We start from the raw sequence: 18,681 nt of genomic DNA, 5'->3' as shown, positions 1-18,681 counted from the left end.
TATCACTGTCGGAATCTGCAGTTTCAGTGGGAGGTCACCTTCTTTACAAGATTTTAGCTTATCATACAAATCTTAATGACATTGACAAATGTACATACTTGGTTAAATTGGAAATAGTTTCTTCTTCTTCGTCAATCAGTTCTGAACAGTCAAAAGAGGAGTTGGTGCTTGTACTACTTCGACTGTAAGGAAAAAAAAAACAAACACAGAAATGCAACTGTTTTTGATTTATCATTGTGCAACCATCAGATGCCAGTCACTTCATTTACCATTTTCAATAGACTCCAACAGATGATACTGTACATACTGGTGTCAATGATTGACGAGGATGAAATATAAAAAAAAAAACACCCTACAATCAGTTATTTTTAATATAATTCTACTCCAGTCTTCAAGTCAGCTGTACTTACTGATGGGTATGAGAAATCCCTTGCCTTGACGCAGTTGTTCTTGAATGATGTCAAAATATATGATCTACTTTTATTTTAAAATCAAAATTTATGAATGAAAATTATTTGAAGAATGGAGATTATTTTGTTCATTTTTCATAAAGGCCTGATAGGGTGTGTTTTGTCAACAAGCAATTTTTTGCTTTAAAAGTGCTAACTTTGTTAATGGATAATAACTTGTACTATCTTCCTATGTTATGCCGCTTTGGTTTGGATTGCTGCGGAGCAGTTACAAATTATTTTCAGTGAATGTACATTCACTTGATAGACACATGAATGGGAGGCAGAGAGAGGGATGGAAACTGTGCATGGGTAATAAGTAACGGGTCTTAATAAGGATGAGAATCTGCATGGGCTTGGTGGGCCAAAGGGCCTGTTCTTGTGCTGTATTGTATCAATATATACCTGACAGCCCTTCATTGGAAAAGGACCAATTTGTTGCAATCTAGATATATATGAGAGAAGGGGATAGACTTCTCCAAATTTAAACCACGTAGCAGTGAGGTGCATGTGTACAGATACTGTAGAAAGACACCACTGAAGCATTAGCTGCAGATTTGAACTGTTTAAAAACTATTTAAATATGAATCATAATTTAATTTCATTCCTAATTAATCCCAACAGTCATGTAATCATCAAGGTCTTTAATAGTATTTTGAATCAAGTAATTAAAATATCCATAATTAAATTTATACCTAATGACAATCTTTGAAGTGTAACAGTAACAAGATGATTAATTCAGTTGAAAAGGCATTAATTACATGAATTAGAAAGACAAGTCTTAAATGGTGCTGGTGTTGGCCATGTACAGGAAACCTGTGCCAGCTGATCTTTACCAATATGCCACTGATGCATATTTAGCTTGTAAATGAACTTGTGCCTCTTTGCCCACTACATGGGAGGATTACAAGGTTGTTCAGGTGTTGTGTGACCAAGATTCTGGGGATAGAGTCTTCCCATGTCCTGACCAACGATGGCGAGGAAGTTGAGAGAATTGTGTGAATTCGGGTGGCACAGTGCTCTGTGGTTAGCACTGCTGCCTCAAAGTGCCAGGGACCCGGGTTCGATTCCACCTTCAGGTGACTGCCTGTGTGGAGTTTGCACATTCTCCCCGTGTCTGCGTGGGTTTCCTCCGGGTGCTCTGGTTTCCTCCCATAGTCCAAAGTTGTGCAGGGTAGGTGGATTGGTCATGTTAAATTGCCCATAGTGTTCAGGAATGTGTAGATTAGGTGGGTCATAGTGGGATGGGTCTGGGTGGGATGCTCTGAGGGTCGGTGTGGACTTGTTGGGCCGAAGGGCCTGTTTCCACACTGTAGGGATTCTGTGAAACAACAGGGGTTGCTTCCCATGGTCAAGTGCAAAATGTCCCATTTTCCAACCAAGTATTGAACAGCGAGATGGGATTATCGCAAAGGGGCAGTGACAGTCCTATTCACAGACATCAGTATACATATTAAAATCCCCAATATTACACTGTCTCACTTCTTTGATATGCAATTTCCCCTTCTTCCACCTGTTGCACAGAGACAATGCCCAATGTGAAAGGCAGAGTGACAACCTGGTGACAGCATCTTGTCACCTGCTTCCCCGGCCCTCCATCAGTCACCAACATCACAGGGCACTCTCCATGAGTAGTGACCACATTCACCCCTCCCCGCCCCTATTCCCAAACTCAAACAAGCCATTCAAGGTAGCTGCAGGCAGCCAGCACTTGATAGTATACGCAGCTGGCCTTTAGGGATGGCAGCGACACCAGGAATGCCAGGGGATTCTGGCATTGGCCAATACTTACTCCAGTGGCAAGTAGGAGAACATGGTAGGGGTACAGTGCATAGTCAATGAGGAGAATTTGAGATGATCGCGAGGGTCTACGGAGGGAAACTTGTCAAAAAAAGCCACTCAGCTGATCTCTGATAAGATTTAGCCCTAGGTCTTTGTTCAGCTTGCAATTTTAAAAACAGGATTTGTTAAACAAATACTGACGTCAATTGTGTCTATCCTCTAGACTATTCCACTGCAAATAGAAGAAATTACACATGGAGAGTTTTGCAATATATAAAAAGGAAAGAAGAATGTAGTTTAAAAGAAAGTCAACAAAAGTACAATCACATTTTATTTTTGGTCATTGAATTTATATTCAGATTCATTGTATGATATCTCTATTACTCACATCGAAGCCATGGGCATGTAGATCCCAGAGTCTCCAGATACTGGCCTTTCATTTTTCCATTGACGCATCTGTTTAAAAGAAAATTAAATCAGTTTTTGAATGTTGATGCAAATGAGGCTTATTAAATATTTAAACAGGAAATTTACAAACCCTTCAGTTATTACAGTAATGGGCATTAAGTTAGTATACACTAAATTCAAACCCAATTTACAGATACACAAAAATGTCTGTTCTGAACAAGGGTCATTGCTCAAAACCTTAACTTTGTTTCTCTCTCTCCACTGATGCTGCCAGACCTACTGAGTTTCTCCAGCACTTTATTTTTATTTCAGATTTCCAGCATTCACAGTAATTGGCTTTCATTCAAACACGTCGGTTTTTTTTTTGCTTTGGTTTTCTTTGTTAATAAACAGCTATGACTCTGATTGGAGTATTGTTATTCAATTTGTGATGACTGGCAAAGATTTCCAACTAATGTTTTTTGAATACAATTTAACTTGCCTTGCAAGTATTAACATCTGACTTGAATATCAAATTTCCAGACATAAATCTTACATGCCATTATCCTTTTAATATCTTGTTTAATCAATCTGAAGGAATTTCAGCACATTTACTCGATAAATTATTTATAGTTTTAGGTATTCATCAGATGAGTGATGTCAATGCAGGAGATTGGTACATTTCCCATTTTGAGAACCCAGTGTCATCCTCAGATGCTCCCAAAATAGATTGTTAAATGCAGAGTATTGCCCCTCCCCTAAGCGGAGAAGAACAAGGACATTCTAATATTCAAATTTCTCCCTTCCCTTCTTTCCCAACCTGTTGGATTACATGACTCCCTTGATTGACAGAAAAATGTTTCTAAGTGCACCTGTGCCACCTGTTTCCAAGATATGTGCAAAGATTGTGCAACAAAGTTGCTGTCTGTATTCAAAACATTTGGCCTTTCACAGAATCCCTACAGTGTGAAAGCAGGCCATTCTGCCCACACTGACCCGCTGAAGAGCATCCCACCCAGATGCACGCCATCCACCCTGTAAATCTGCATTTCCCATGACTAATCCATCCAGCCTGTACATCCCTGGACACTACAGGCAATTTAACATGGCAAAATTCACCTAACCTGCACAACTTTGGACTGTGGGAGGAAACTGGAGCATTGAGAGGAAACCCACACAGACACAGGGAGAATATGCAACCTCCACACAGACAGTCACCCGAGAGTGGAATTGAACCCAGGTCCCTGGTGCTGTGAGGCAGCAGCGCTGACCACTGAGCCACCATGCTGCCCCGTGGCTCTACGGTTAAAAACAAAGAACTGGGAAATGGAATGATAAGTATGATATTACTTTGGGTGTTTGAAAAATTTCCTATGGATTGGCATGCCTGAAAGATAAATCTATCCCAAATACTGCGTCCTTATAAACAAAAGCAAACCTATTTTGAACTTTAGTCATACTAGTTAGATTTCCTTATCAGAAGAAATTGATCATTCAATAATCTACAAAATCATTTTACTAGGTATTAAACATTAAACCCATTAATATGTAAATAAAACAACATATCTATATTTACATAAAGTATAGAAATTATTTTAAATCCCCACGACACACTTACAGCTGCTAGAACATTCCTTGGTGTATCATAAATATTTGAAGGATCCTCAAATTGTAGAGGCAGTGATAAGGAGCGTGGCTTTGCGATATTAACTGGAGAACGGATGGGCTGTAAATAATCAAACAAAAGTGAAAAAATAGTGTTACCATTTTTTCTAAACAATTGAGCTCATGTTTGATTTCAGTTGCACTTGTATGACTATTCTGTAGATGCTTGTTTACTAGTACTTATAAATAAGTGTGCTAATTAAAGTCCAATACAAGCAATGCAGACAGAAGTGTGAATAACATTCTGTAATGCCATTTGAAAAGTTGATATATCATTAGATACAATTTGGCACCAATTTTAACAAACTCAATCAAAAGGAATAGCTTGTAGTACGTGGTTATGGAATTTATATCAGACTAGATACTATAAAATTAAAACAAACAGGTTATAGTTGGAACTTTGCAGTAAAAGATAGAAGTTAAAAGACTAGGCTAAATGTTTTTTAAAGAACTAATTTCTAAAACAGCTTATGGGTTTTGATTACACGAGGTCACTAATGTGATCTCATGCTATGTCCTTGACATAGGTAGTGCATGATGGTACACTGAAGCCAAAAAACCAAGGTAATGACTCCATACCAGTCAGGACTTGAAGAATGACTGAGATTTATGATAAGAGAATTCATAACAAGTCCTCCAATGCCAAGTAGAAGGGAAGGGCTGCTTCTGGATTAACCACCAAGTGAACAGCTGGTGAGAATGGACCCACACTCAAGGAACTAAGGACTGTGGAAAGTTGGTGACCATGGAGTCACCCAGCAGAACCTTTACAACAGTGTCTCCACTTGGTTATGCTCAAATAATTGAATGATGAGGACTTGACTTATAATATATCGGACTATTTACCTTGGTAAAGCAGCAAGAATGAATCTTGCATACACCTGAAGGAGTTGATCTTTAAACTTAAGACTACTGCGAGTATGGTGTAATGTATAATTGTAAATGAGATTTTCTATTGTGTTAAATGGGTCAGGGCCTACAATTTCTGCACTTTAGAGTACTAATTGTTTACTGAGCTATGTTTAGTAATGTAAGAACCAAAAGAATTGCAGACGCTGAAAAACAGAATCAAAAACAGAAGTTGCTGAAAAAGCTCAGCAGGTCTGGCAGCATCTGTGAAGAAACGTCAGAGTTAACATTTCGGGTCCTGAGGAAGAGTCACCGGACCCGAAACGTTAACTCTGATCTTTTCTTCACAGATGCTGCCAGACCTGCTGAACTTTTTCAGCAGCTTCTATTTTTGTCCATGTTTTAGTAATGTTGAGTTTTGTTGATTTGTTAGAATAAAATTCAGGATAAGTGAAATCTTATTAAGCAATGCTTTGCTTAGTTCACTGGGAACTTTTTTTTTTAAAAGCTTATAGTTTCTAGGGTATCATACAATGGTTTATTAATAAACATGATTTTCAAACTACTTTTAATTTAAAATTACTAAGGTTTACAACTAAAAGCTCCTGGAGTTTTCAGCTAGTGTAAAACAATTCCAAATGATACATGTAAATAAGCAACAAAATGTAGTGACTATTACAAGTAGGTATTTGTGTTACCTGCGAAAATGTCTTAACTACCATTTTGGGAATATCATAAATAGACTTGTCCATTTCCGATGAAGCAGATTCAACATGTGGCTTTGGATTAACCCATTCAGTTTTTCCCTGGTCATTCTGAAAACCAAAACAGACCCTTTAAATTAGTTGGTCCATTTAATAAGACCATAAGTCCATAAGAAATAGGACACGAGTAAGCTGTTTGGCACATGGGCCTCCTCTGCCATTCAATAATAATACAACTCAAATCTATGCCATTCATTGTGCTTTCAGATTGATGTAAATAGAAAGTGGTTTCATTGAAAGATGTACAGCTCAGTCAGTGCAACACACTTTGACCAGGCTCTGGTTCTGTGGGTGTGGAGTTACACAAAGAACTAATTAGGTAAGGACAGTGGATTTGCTTCTTCAAATGTATTAGGGCACTGTATTCTTCCAATAACATTCAGTAGCTTGTTTCATTATCACTATTACTGATGTTAGCTTGTTTAACTGTTTGAATTAAATTTATCTTGCTATTTTGGTGTTTAAACTTCCGCCTCTGGATTACTGATTAATATACCTGGTTGGCACAGTTGGTAGCATCACACCTTCGTGCTGGGAAGATTGAGAAATCCAGTCCCACCTCAAGACTGGAACACAAGACTGGAGCTTGACATTCCAGTGGATCATTCAGGGAGCACTACTGTTGGGTGCACCACCTTTTTGGAGAAACATTAAATCAGCGTTCCCCCTAAAATAGCTGTGGCATAAACTGGCTAATCAATTTGCCTTGTTACAATAAAAATAATTAATTAATAAACATTCGATTTTCTTTCTGAATAAGGAGAGAGAAAATGCATGAAAGAAGTTGACTGATTTCCTGACAAAATCTGAGCTTTCAAAGTAACATGGATTGATAATTGTTATAACTTGAAGGTGAGAAGTATTCACCTCCCTCTCCCGCTCCACTGCGTTGAATTTGTGGCACAGAAGCAGGCCATTTGGCCCAAGCAATGTCTGCTGATGCTAACGCCCCACCCAACTCTCCATACACAGGATGTGTCTCTAAATATACATTGGACTATCTGTTATTGATTATGTTTTCTGCATTTCCCTCCTCTTGACTATTGAGCAAACAATGCAATTTATGTACAATACATTTCAAATGTTGCATAACAATAGTACCTCTAGAATTGTGTTATAAATTGGATCAGATGTGCCTCGTAAAAGTGTTCCTCGTCGTGGGTGCCGCTCAGTTTTGGCATGTTTTCCAGAACTACCCTGTAGATAAGTAGTAAAGGATCGGCAAGATCAGACCAGCCTGACAATGTACTGTTGTAGCCCATTTCATATCAGCTTTCAGCATTATAGGGTGAAATAGGATTGTCTGATTTTGGCTAAGGAATAACATTTTCGTCTGCAACTGCCAATTCGACCTACCCGATATGAAACACTTAAAAACAATATATTAGTAAGTGCAGCATTTTAATTTTGCTATTTTAGCAATCCTAGTACATCTAGAAGAGCTGTAGCAACTTTGCCAAGGTTCCTGTAACAGAACCTTGCAAACCCACAGTCTGTGCCACCCAGAAGGAGAAGGACAGTGAATACATGGGAATAACAATTTTCAAGTTCTCTAAGGATTACATCAATCTAATTTGGAGATATAATGCTGTTCTTTCAACGTCCCTGGGGCAAAAACTGGAACTCCTTCCCTGATACCACTGTGGGTGCAATCACACCAAATTATAGTTGTTCAAGAAGGTGACCACCTTATCAAGAACAATCTAGAGTTCAGCAACAAATGTGGCCTTTCCAGTAAAACTGTTAACTTTGGAAATGAAAGAAATCCCATATTGAGCTACACACTTGGTGAGGGAAGTGACAGAGGTGCAAAGTGCGTAGGATTATTCATAATTACATTGATTAGACAGTCACTTATTTTTGCTGAAAAATGATCCATCCAAAAATGTGAATAATGTAAAACACATGTCTTTGCTTCTTTCAACAGGAGAAAGATAGAATTCAGAAGTAGGCTGGCCCTGCAGATGGCGACATTCTTTCAAAACCAGCAGATTGTTGTACCTAACAGCCTTTTCATTGTATTAACTATTTTGATGCATTTAATTGTTTGTTTCATCTTATAAAGTTAACCATTTGGTTAGTGAATGTTTCCCCAGGATGAGAAGGGGCTGATTTGTATATGTGGGATCCAATTTAGACGTTTTCACAGTGGGAGCACAGAACCACATCTACGCACAAATTTTAATTCACTTGAATAAATAGACAGAAAATTAGGGTGCATACCAGGATATTGCAGTCCTGGCAGGTGAATCACTTTACCAGGAGCATTCATTTATAAAATATTTTCTGTTGCATAAAAACATCATTTCAAACAAAAAATAAAAAACAATATACTGTGGATACAGGAAATCTGAAATAGAATTTCTGATGGAGGTTTATTGATAATATGTCCATAAGGTATTGGAGCAGAATTAGGTCATTCGGCCCATCAAGTCTGCTCCACCATTTGATCATGGTTGATATGTTTCTCAACACCATTCTCCTACAATCTTTGATTCCCTTACTAATCAAGAACCTGTCCATCTCTGTCTTAAGTATACACAATGACTTAGCCTTCGCAGCCTGTGGCAGTGATTTCCACAGATTCACCACCCTTTAGCTGAAGAAATTCCTCCTCAGTTCAGTTTTAAAGGGTTGTCCTTTCACTCTAAGGCTGTGCCTTGGATCCTAGTCTCTCCTACGAGTGTAAACACTTTTTCCACATCCACTTTACCCAAGCCTCTCAGTATTCTTTAAGTTTCAACCAGATCCCCCCTCCTCCTTCTAAATTCCATCAAATGCCGACTCACAATCCTCAATGCTGCTCATATGACAAGCCCTTCATTCCTGATCTGAAATGTTAGCTTGGTTTCTCCCACCATAGCTGCTACCTGACTTGCCGACTATTTGATATGACTTATTGTCATATGTATTTTGTTACAAAATGTAAAGAAGAGTGTTTATGCACAGTGTAATATATCACAGAGAGAGAGAGAGAGAGAGAGACATTGAGACATTACATAAACTAATAAAGGATATTTATGCAAACCCAGGTGCTGGGAATGAAGTATTAAAAGATTCTCAAGAGTATTTTTATTTTGTCTACTGGATGGTATTAATTTCAATAACATGCTCTGGATGATTACATATTTTTCTGTAACTCTATAGATTTTAATGTGAACAGAAAACAAATGGATTATTTAATGTCAACTTCAAATATAAAAAAGGTTTATAATTTGCAATTACTTTTACCTGTGATTTCCATTACCAAATGTATTATTTGAACTAAAAACCAATTTAATATAGACTATGACATTTAGGATACCTTAATGCACAGCCATAATAAATTAGAGCAATACTAAACTACTACACCAAATATTAGCTTCTGAAGTTAGAATGAGCTGGGGAAAAGGTGCCCCATTTTAATGCATCACAAATAACAATTTTTAGTTGGAAGGGAAAACCAAACCTAAGCTAGACCATTAATTGGATGTTTGTACATGTTTCTAAAACATAAAAACAAGGTATAATACAACAGTTCTGGCTGTTCTTAAAAAAACAAGTTAAGATAATTGAGAGAGTTTTCACAATGTCACTATATTTTTTTTACCTGGGATTGTTCCTCAGCTGATGGAATTGTCTTCATGTGAAGCAGATTTGCAATTATGCCTTGCAATAATTGTGCAGTATCTCTGTGGAAGGAACAGCTCAATTAAAAATAAACTAATGCAGTCAGTTTGAAATGTCACCTCATCAATAATGCCAATACATCCTTAAATTCATTAAATACTGGTAAAAGTTAACTAATGTTAATTCTGTGAACCTTCTGGTATTTTTGCTTTTTCACACTTCACTATAGAGCTGTATTATCAGAGAGGTGAGACAGAAATGTTTGCACATCACTTGCAGGCATTGTTTCTACACAATAATTATATATTGAAAGTCTTAATAGCTGTTGCAGAAGACCACTACTTTTAGCACATCAAATGGTAGAACAGTTTCAACACAAAAATTGACATCAGCTTGGAACAAGACCTTCCCTGGTTTCCCACACCAAAACTAGTTTTCTCCTCCTTGGTCTCTTCCTGATGTAATTGACTTCCTGCTAGGGTTAGTTGCAACATTCACCCTTGCATACCATGAATTCTTCTTGTGGGAGCCTAGATTGAATTCTGATTGCAGGGAGGAAGTATAGCCTTAGCCATACCATGTCTTGCCTAAGGTTATATTTACACAAACACACTATGCTAGCAAGAGTTTGGTATAAATTGGTAAGGAATAAGAACCTTAGAAAGTTTATCCATTCATGAAGATGGAGAAACCAGAGTTTATTGGGCCATCTCGACCTCCTTGGTTGACAGAAACTAATTCAGTACTGATTCTCACTTAAGTTTTGAATTGTCTTGGTTCACTGAAAAGAGAAATGATGAGTAGATACTACGGTGCCTGCACAAAGAGAAAGAAATAGTATAGCATCATGGTTGAGTGGTCTGCGGCATTTGGCTGGCACTTACTGATGTGGCCTCTAATTAAGCCATTCTCCCGTCTCCTTGGTTGTAAACGTGTAAGGACCAATCAACAAAAGGACAATAATATAAGAGAAAAGAAGAAGCACAGCCAAAATCATACCAACAAAGCAGCTTTATAAAACAAAAATTTGGTTTTGAAAAGTATTATGCATTTGTTCCAGAAGTTATTCCCAGACAGTATAAAATTTTGCTAAAAAAAAAATCAATTCCAGCTTAAGATTATTATGCTTCAGGCCACAATTGTGCTCATTTCCCTGAACATTACAATAGGAGATGTTCCCTGTTTAAAATTTAAACATTTTCTATTATATTTAGTACTGCTTTAAATCATTTATGTAGTTTCATTCTAAGTCCAATCAGTTTGTGGACAGTACATGACTACTTTGGTAAAAAGGGATGGGAAGTAACTTCAACATGAACTGTCCCTCCTTCCAATGTCATAGTAAAACAAATCCAACAGGATCAGGGAGTGATCAGAGACATTGACAAGTGTATTAATAAATTACATCAGGCAAGGTTAAAGATAAAGTGAGATTTCTTTCCTTCAGGATATTTTAATCTTGAGGGGTTTGCTTTCACTGATTTTAGATGTATTGTGAATTCTCTCCAGATTATTTAACAGTTATTGATTCTTAAAACCCTTTCTTTGACCAATCTAGTTTTTTTATACTTACTTTTCTCCAATAAGAAAGTAATCCCTTTCTTCCATCTTCAGCAGAACAACAGACTCTGAGGTGCATTTAAACAGTTTTTGAATCGTAGCCCATTTTGGATGATCATCCAAATTACTGCACAACTCTATAGTTCTTTTTAAAACAAGGAGAAGCAGCTATTAGTCTAACTGTAAACCTAGTTACACTTGAAATAGTACAGTTTCATATTTTAAAAATAGTAGGATGACAATAAACTGAAGGATCATGTATACAGCTACAGTGCTGTTGGAGCTGCACTCATCTGGAGGACTGGTGTGTATTCAATCATTTTCCCAACTTGTGCCTTGAAAATCATGGAAGGAATTTCAGAGGACAGGCGGTGAGCCATGATTTGGAGAGTAGCCTCTCCGAACACAGTAGGGATATAGTGGTCCAATTCAGCCTCCCATCAATGGAGAACTCCAGGACCTGCTCATAACAATGGTGCTACTGATGATCAAGAACAAGTGACTGGGTTATCTGTTTTTTTGAATTGGTCATTATCTTGCACTTCTGTGGTAAAGATGTTACCTGTCACTTTTTAGCCCAAGCTTGTTCATTATCTAGTATAGATGCCTTCATTATCACAGCAGTTGTGAATGGAGAGCAAAATGTTTAAACTTACTTTAACGGCACCATTTCTGACCTTATGACAGATGAATGGTCATTAGTGAAGTATGTAAGTGGAGCTATTTGCAATGTAGTTGTTACAAATAGGAGGTTCTAAAAAGATTGTTGTGTTATGGGTTTGTGTTTTTATATATAAAATAAAAGAGGAGTGAAGGGTTCATGTATCCTGTTCAGGATTACTCATCTTTCCAGCTTTGCTATGAGCTTGCCTGACTTACAAACTTTATAGCCTTCAAAGGTGGGATTTTATTCCAAGAGTTACCTTTTATAAATTCTTCCATTAACACTATTTCTCTTAAAAGTTTCCAAAATCTACATCAAACTTCATCACTGTATACTATTGATCAAAAACAATTTCTAACTAGGAAATTGCACAGAAATCTGATACAGTGTGTTCCTTACCTGTAAATGTTTAGAGCTAACTGATACATGTTAATCACAGCAATCTTAACTGTACCATAAACTTTGGACTATTCATGTGAAAGAACCAAAACACTTAATAGAATTGTTCAAATTTCCTTTGGCTATTCTAACATTGTCTGAGATAACTGCTACATGCAAATACATTTTAACTCCATCTTCACTGAATTTGGGCGCTAGATAAAATTCCTTTGCAAATTGATATCTGGAATTAAATCTGCCCCCTCATCAAGGGTGCCTGCTACTCGTTGCTTAAATAAGCAAAGCCTTTCTATGTTCTGTTCAAATTTTCTGGCTTCCCTCTCTCTTTGTAATTCAAAGTTTTTTCTTTCTTTTACACTTTGAAATTCTAATTCAAGTTTTGCATTTCCCTTTCTTTATTGCTAGCTGTAGCAAGGCACCCAAAGACATACCATTATGTTAAATGAACACCTCAAGAGATATAGTCATTTAACTTTGCAACAAATACAACAAAAGTCACTGAAATCTTGTCCAAATCTCAGTGCCCCTTTCTCAGTCTGTGGATTCAACATCCCGAAACAGCTCCCAAATTTGTTAGAATCTCCAAATGGCCAATAAATTTGAAGAAAAAAATAAATTTGCATTCAGTGACCATGTCAGATCCTGGCAGATTCATCTGTCTTTGAAAATCAGGGATACCTTTTTGGATAACCTTGTAATCCAATCCTACGTTGGACCTATGCAGTTTTTCCCTCTCAATGCCTATCTCCGTGACAACATGAATCACATAGACCTCAAATCCAGAAATGCTATCTTTAGATTTCAAACTTCACTGTATCTTGGAAATACATAGTCATTTTAAAGCGTAAAAATTTACAATAGTACATTCTTAACACTTCCGAGACATTGAAGGCTAAACATGTATCCACCTACTGCCAGCACCGACGTTTCTGCCATTGCTACAAGTGTAAACAGCTGACACCTATTAAAAAAACTGCATACCCCGACTCATCTCTGAGCAATCAAACCAGGCAAATCTGGGGCTGTTGTAGTGCCCCTATCGCAGAGCCAGGAGGCCTGGGTTTGAGACCCACCTACACAAGAGGTGTGTAACAACAACTCTGAACTGGTTGATTATTAAATACCACAAACCAGGCAGGTTTGCTGTCACCAGAGTTTGGGACATAATCATATGACCATTTCCCCACCCCTTTAGTTTATCCTAGCTTTAAACACTGTCCCATAACATAACAACCTCACATTTATAAAGTTTATTGCCAAAATAGAGAAGGACAAACTGTTCATAACTTATGGGGATGAAATTGAAGGAAACCTATCTCATCTAGACATCTCTAACCTGTACTTGACCTGCTTTCAATACTGTATTCAGATTTTTACAAGATAAATCCAAAAAGGGGAAAAATTAATAATGTCATAAATTGAAAGTGGACAGACAGTTTGAATGCTACAACTGATGGAAGGATCAAACAATGTTTCTTAAAATGTAATGTTTTTTTCCATAGGTTGGAACAGCGTCAGATATATTGGACTGTTAGAGGATCCATTCCTACCTAAAATGAACCAATATCTCTTTGAAGAGTTAAACATTTTGGCAATCATAGTTTAATCTGTCATTTGGGATTCAATTGTCAAATATGACTTAACAGAACAATAGACAAGTTGTTTCAAGAAGAACGTGGCATATTAAAAAATCCTTTGTGAATATCACACAACACAATAAGAAGGTTTTATTCTGTGAAATGGATCAAAAACAAATTAAATATTTACTTTTCAATATGTATTTTTCCATGTGGAGATGATTTTCTGTACTGTTCTTGGTTTTTGAAGTAATACAAAGTATGATCATTGTCCTTAGCTGTCAACACAAAGTATCTTTTTTTCCATGATGTCTAAAGAACAGAATAAAATTATTCACAACAATGTCAAACATCTACTAAAATAAACTCATTCTAAGTACACTTAAATTATATGTACATTAATGTTCCTAGGACACTGTCTAATAAATCTATGCTCGTAAGTATGTGAAGAATGTTTAATTCTTACTGAAATGTTGGCAATTGTACAAATTTTAAATGATAATGTCTTAAATTGATCTTATGGCAGCTTATAATTTGGTATAGTAGTTTTACACGCTTTGGAGTTGAAATCACATTTTTGGAATGGTATAAAATGTAATAAAGTGGCAATATATAAGGGGCATTTCATTTTCCATCAATTATTGGACACAGTTCAAGAAAATGGCTCTGAAGTTAATTTTTAAACTTGTGGTAAAATGAAGATAACTGCAATGTCATTGTTGGTAGCATACTGTTCTGATTTGAATGTAACAGTCACACCCAAATTAATTACTGTTGGTAACACAGTGTGGAGCTGCAGGAACACAGCAGGCCAGGCAGCATCAGAGGAGCAGGAAGGCTGATGTTTCGGGTCGGGACCCTTCGGAAAATGGCTTCGCAGTGGGGTTATAACTCACTCGGAGATGGTAAGAACTGCCGACGCTGGAGTCAGAGATAAGTCTGAAGAAGGGTCCTGACCCGAAAGTCAGCTTTCCTGCTCCTCTGTTGCTGCCTGGCCAGCTGTGTTCCTCCAGCTCCATACTGTGTTATCTCTGACTCCAGCATCAGCAGTTCTTACTCTCAATTACTTTTGGTAATGTGTCTGTAACTAATCAATGTTATTCCTGTCAAAGGAAAATTCATTATTTCAGTCTGCACACACTAAACCAAGTATACAGTCTGTTCATAGTCATAATACAGGATGCCCTTCAAATATTTAAAGAACAATATTCTAAATGCCCAAGTAAAGTTCATTAATGTGAATATAGAAAATGATTTATTTATAAAACAAACTGATGCTAAATGTTTTCAAATACATAATTCTTTGAAGCTTGTGTCACAGGTAGACAGGGTGATTAAGAAGGCATTTAACATTGCTCAGACCTTTTCAATATAGGAGTTGGGATGTCATATTGAGGTTGTTCAGGATGTTAGTGAGGCCTCTTCTGGAATACTGTATCCAGTTCAGGTCATTCTATAGAAGGGATATTATTACACTGGAAAGGGTTCAGAAAAGAATTACCAGGATGTTGCTGGGAACGGAGGGTTTGAATTATACGGAGAGACAGGATAGGCTAGGACTTTTTTTCACTGGAGGGTAGGAAGTTAAGGGGTGACCTTATACAGGTTTATAAAAAAAAAAAATCATGAAGGGTATAGATGAGGTGAATAGCACGTGTCTTTTCCATAGGGTGAGGGATTTCAAGAGTAAGGAGCATATTTTTAACGTGAGAAGAGAAAGATTTAAAAAAAGACATCAGGGGCATTTTTTTTAAAAAAAAGTGATTCATGTGTGGAATGGACTTCCAGAGGAAGAAGTGGTGGATGCAGGTACAGTTACAATGTTTAAAAGACATTTAGAAGTGTACCCAAATAAGAAATGTTTGGAGATATATGGGCCAAGCGCTGGCAGGTAGGACTAGTTTAGTTTGGGATTGTGGCTGGCATGGACTGGTTGGACCAAAGGGTCTGTTTCTGTGCTGTATGACTCTATCTGGCCCAAAAGAATTGCTAAACTTCATAAGAATTGGTACAGATATGTCCCTCAGTTTGCAAGTTAGTTTTGATTGTTGTTGTAGAGAAAGCTGGGTCAATTGTAGCAGCATTGCTTTCAAGAATAGGTTAATGGTTTCTCTTTTAACCAAAAGCAACATTTAAATAAATATCTTGAACATACCTGAATTCCAATCCGCTTGTTCGGTGGTGATTTTGTAAGATATCCTTCAAAACAAATGTCATTCTTCCCAATAACATTCTCACTGTCATTCACTGCATCATAAAATACAGCCGACAAATGACTGCCTATTTTAAAAATATACATACAGTACAACATAAATAGTAGGAACAAGTTAACTATTTCAGCAGATAGCCAAAAATGACATTTCATATACCAAACATTAGTAAAAGGTAAGTGAAACTATGATAGTCCCAGAGGGATGCTGTCCCATTAGAAAGAGATGATTTGTGGTGGTTTAACCTGAACGTCACCATGCCTCAGACAAGGTGAGAGGTTGAGATCTTCATAGTAACCTCAGCTGGTGCAGGCATTGAACCTGGGTTGCTCGTGTTGCTCTAGCTTCACAACCCAGCTGTTCAGCCAACTGAGCTAAGCAGCCTGAAAATGCCAACTTTAAAACCAGTAAGAAATATTTTTCAGAGATAATAAGAACTGCTGAAGCTGGAGTCAGAGATAACAGTGTGGAGCTGGAGGAACACAGCAGGCCGGGCAGCATCAGAGTAGGAAAGCTGACATTTCAGCTCAGGAACCTTCTTCAGAAAATCTACAGAAATTCAGAAAATTCTCTGAAGAAGGGTCCCAACCCGAAATGTCAGCTTTCCTGCTCCTCTGATGCTGCCTGACCTGCTGTGTTCCTCCAGCTCCACACCATGTTATTTCAGAAATACTTTTCAGCAAGTTCTTGTATCAAGCCTGGCTCTCATCTTTTAATTTCATCATAAATAAAGGAAATGAGAAAGAACTCCAGCATGTAGCATTTCTGGAAAAACTGAAGTAAAAGTTCTTAAGGCCACAATGTAACTTTGTAATTTGTATTAAAAGCCAAGTCCATTTCACAGGTCACACCTCCATGGTCTTAATAGACTGGAATTAATAATTATCAAGAAGTTCATCATCTATGTCTTTAGCCATCATTATTGAATCTTTTCGTAAGAAAGCATCCAATTCCATTTGTGAAAAAATTTGGGAAATGATACAGCACTTTGAAGCACAAAGTCCACTCTATGGGAGCAAATTTCCTCAGAGTACAGTTCCATTTTCAGAAGTGAGTGCCAAGAGGATATTTCCTTCTGTGAAACTGACAAATAGCCTTCAACTAAACTGGAATCTTAATGTTAACTCACAATCATAATTAAACAGCCTGATAACACAGGAGTGTGGTGTACAAATAACAACAATGTATCATTTTAATAACATAAGTCATGTACCTGTGCCTTGCTTACTCATTTTCAAATTCTTCATAAGGATTGGAACAATCTGGAGAAGAAATAGATTATCAGGAAAACTGCATCGGAGGTAACAGTGACATGAAAACAAAACTGCCAAAGGAAGAATTCGAAATATCATTTCTAAAGAAATAGTCCAACGGTTCAAGGACGCAATGAGGTAACAGCATGTTAAGTTCAGCCGTGAGCTGTTCACATTCATGAAAGATCCCAGTGATCCATATTGGATATCGATGAACTATAAAGCTGGAGCTTAAAGGTGGTACGGCTGTACTGCTGGGGAGTGTGGGGGTCGTTACTCTCCCGGGTTGCTCACTGTTAAAGTGCAGTTAGCCAGCTCACGCATTCGGCTTGCTCATTTCCATTCACCTTGCGGATGAGAGTGAGGGTCCTCAGTAAACGCCGGCGCCCAGCGACTTTGCTCGAGGAGGAGACTCCAACTCCAGATTTACACCTCATCTGGCAGATTGCACCGGCAGCTTTAGTCCGCTCGTCATCATTCCGATTTGGATCTTAGTTATACTGCAGGTTATACATTGCTCACTCGAAGGGTTTCAGATGGAGAAGCTCCAGTAAACTTAACCCAATTTAAAATATCATCCGCCACAAATGATATTTCTGGAGCTTTTTCTGTGCTCTATTACAAAACCACGTCTAAATTGGTTTCTAATACAATGACGAACATAGCTGCCCCGAGATTTTGCTCAGAGCCACACACTATTGTTTTCTTTAACATCGACAACACTTTATATCAATTTAAACCTAGGAATTTGGATGAGAACAACAGTTTCCCAATATTTTTAGTAACTTGAATCCTCCCCTGCCCTCACTGCCACTGGTACCTGCCGCACTAATCGGTTACTTTCAAGATCACATTCAATAATATTTTACAATCCAGCATAAATTTAGTCTAATAAAACACATACCAACAGTGTTATTCTTATGGAGTGGCGTTGCTGGTGTCTCTCGTACCTGCACACGACTCCTTCGAGAAACAATCCCAAACTGCTGTTGTCAGGACCTGCTCCTGCTTATTTAAGGGCGTAGGCTGAGCGGGATTTTCCAGCTAAATCTTCCACTGCGGTGATTTCCAAGTTTTCTTTCCTCCTTGCTTTCACCTGTCGTCGTGAAATATAGAAGATTTGCGGGGATATTTTCTAACTTCAGAAAAAAAGCACAGCTCGTGCATGTAATAATTATATTGTTGTTTACTAGCTGGACGAAAGTGCAGTCAGGAATTGTTCATCATTAACAGGATATCAAGTGCAAAATAGAAGAAATAAATAACCAGGTACTATTCTGCACCTCAATAATGAAATGTACCTCTGGTGGTTATTGTCCAGACCTATTTTTAAACTAAGGCCATCCAAGAGATATTAGTTTCAAGTTAGCAATGGTGAAATCACAACTCCAATCAGGGCAGGTTCTCTTTGTGCTTGTGGTTTTGAAAAATAAGCTCAAAACAAGTAAATTCAATTAGTTGAATGATATCCTGAAAAACATCTGAGGTGCTGCTACACAGCAAAGAATAAATA

General features: G+C 37.6%; 1 protein-coding gene across 1 annotated transcript in view; it reads right to left on the bottom strand.

Annotated features, from left to right (window-relative positions):
• Window positions 1-18,161, bottom strand: part of LOC109929104 (pleckstrin homology domain-containing family S member 1) — a 28,120-nt gene extending 9,959 nt beyond the window's left edge. Inside the window, exons 1-11 of the mRNA XM_020528893.2 lie at window positions 18,073-18,161; window positions 17,129-17,177; window positions 15,861-15,985; window positions 13,896-14,017; window positions 11,079-11,210; window positions 9,486-9,567; window positions 6,998-7,093; window positions 5,831-5,947; window positions 4,237-4,344; window positions 2,620-2,687; window positions 99-182 (exon numbers count right to left, since the gene is read on the bottom strand). Coding sequence (XP_020384482.2) covers window positions 99-182; window positions 2,620-2,687; window positions 4,237-4,344; window positions 5,831-5,947; window positions 6,998-7,093; window positions 9,486-9,567; window positions 11,079-11,210; window positions 13,896-14,017; window positions 15,861-15,985; window positions 17,129-17,162 — 968 coding nt within the window. The 5' untranslated portion in view covers window positions 17,163-17,177; window positions 18,073-18,161. The remainder of the gene's footprint in view (window positions 1-98; window positions 183-2,619; window positions 2,688-4,236; window positions 4,345-5,830; window positions 5,948-6,997; window positions 7,094-9,485; window positions 9,568-11,078; window positions 11,211-13,895; window positions 14,018-15,860; window positions 15,986-17,128; window positions 17,178-18,072) is intronic.
• Between the last annotated feature and the right edge of the window lie 520 nt (window positions 18,162-18,681).

Source organism: Rhincodon typus, chromosome 20 (assembly GCF_021869965.1).
Source record: "Rhincodon typus isolate 14 chromosome 20, sRhiTyp1.1, whole genome shotgun sequence".
Lineage (NCBI taxonomy): Eukaryota > Metazoa > Chordata > Chondrichthyes > Orectolobiformes > Rhincodontidae > Rhincodon > Rhincodon typus.
Note: the sequence above shows the minus strand (reverse complement) of the source record. Positions and strands in the feature narration are given on the sequence as shown.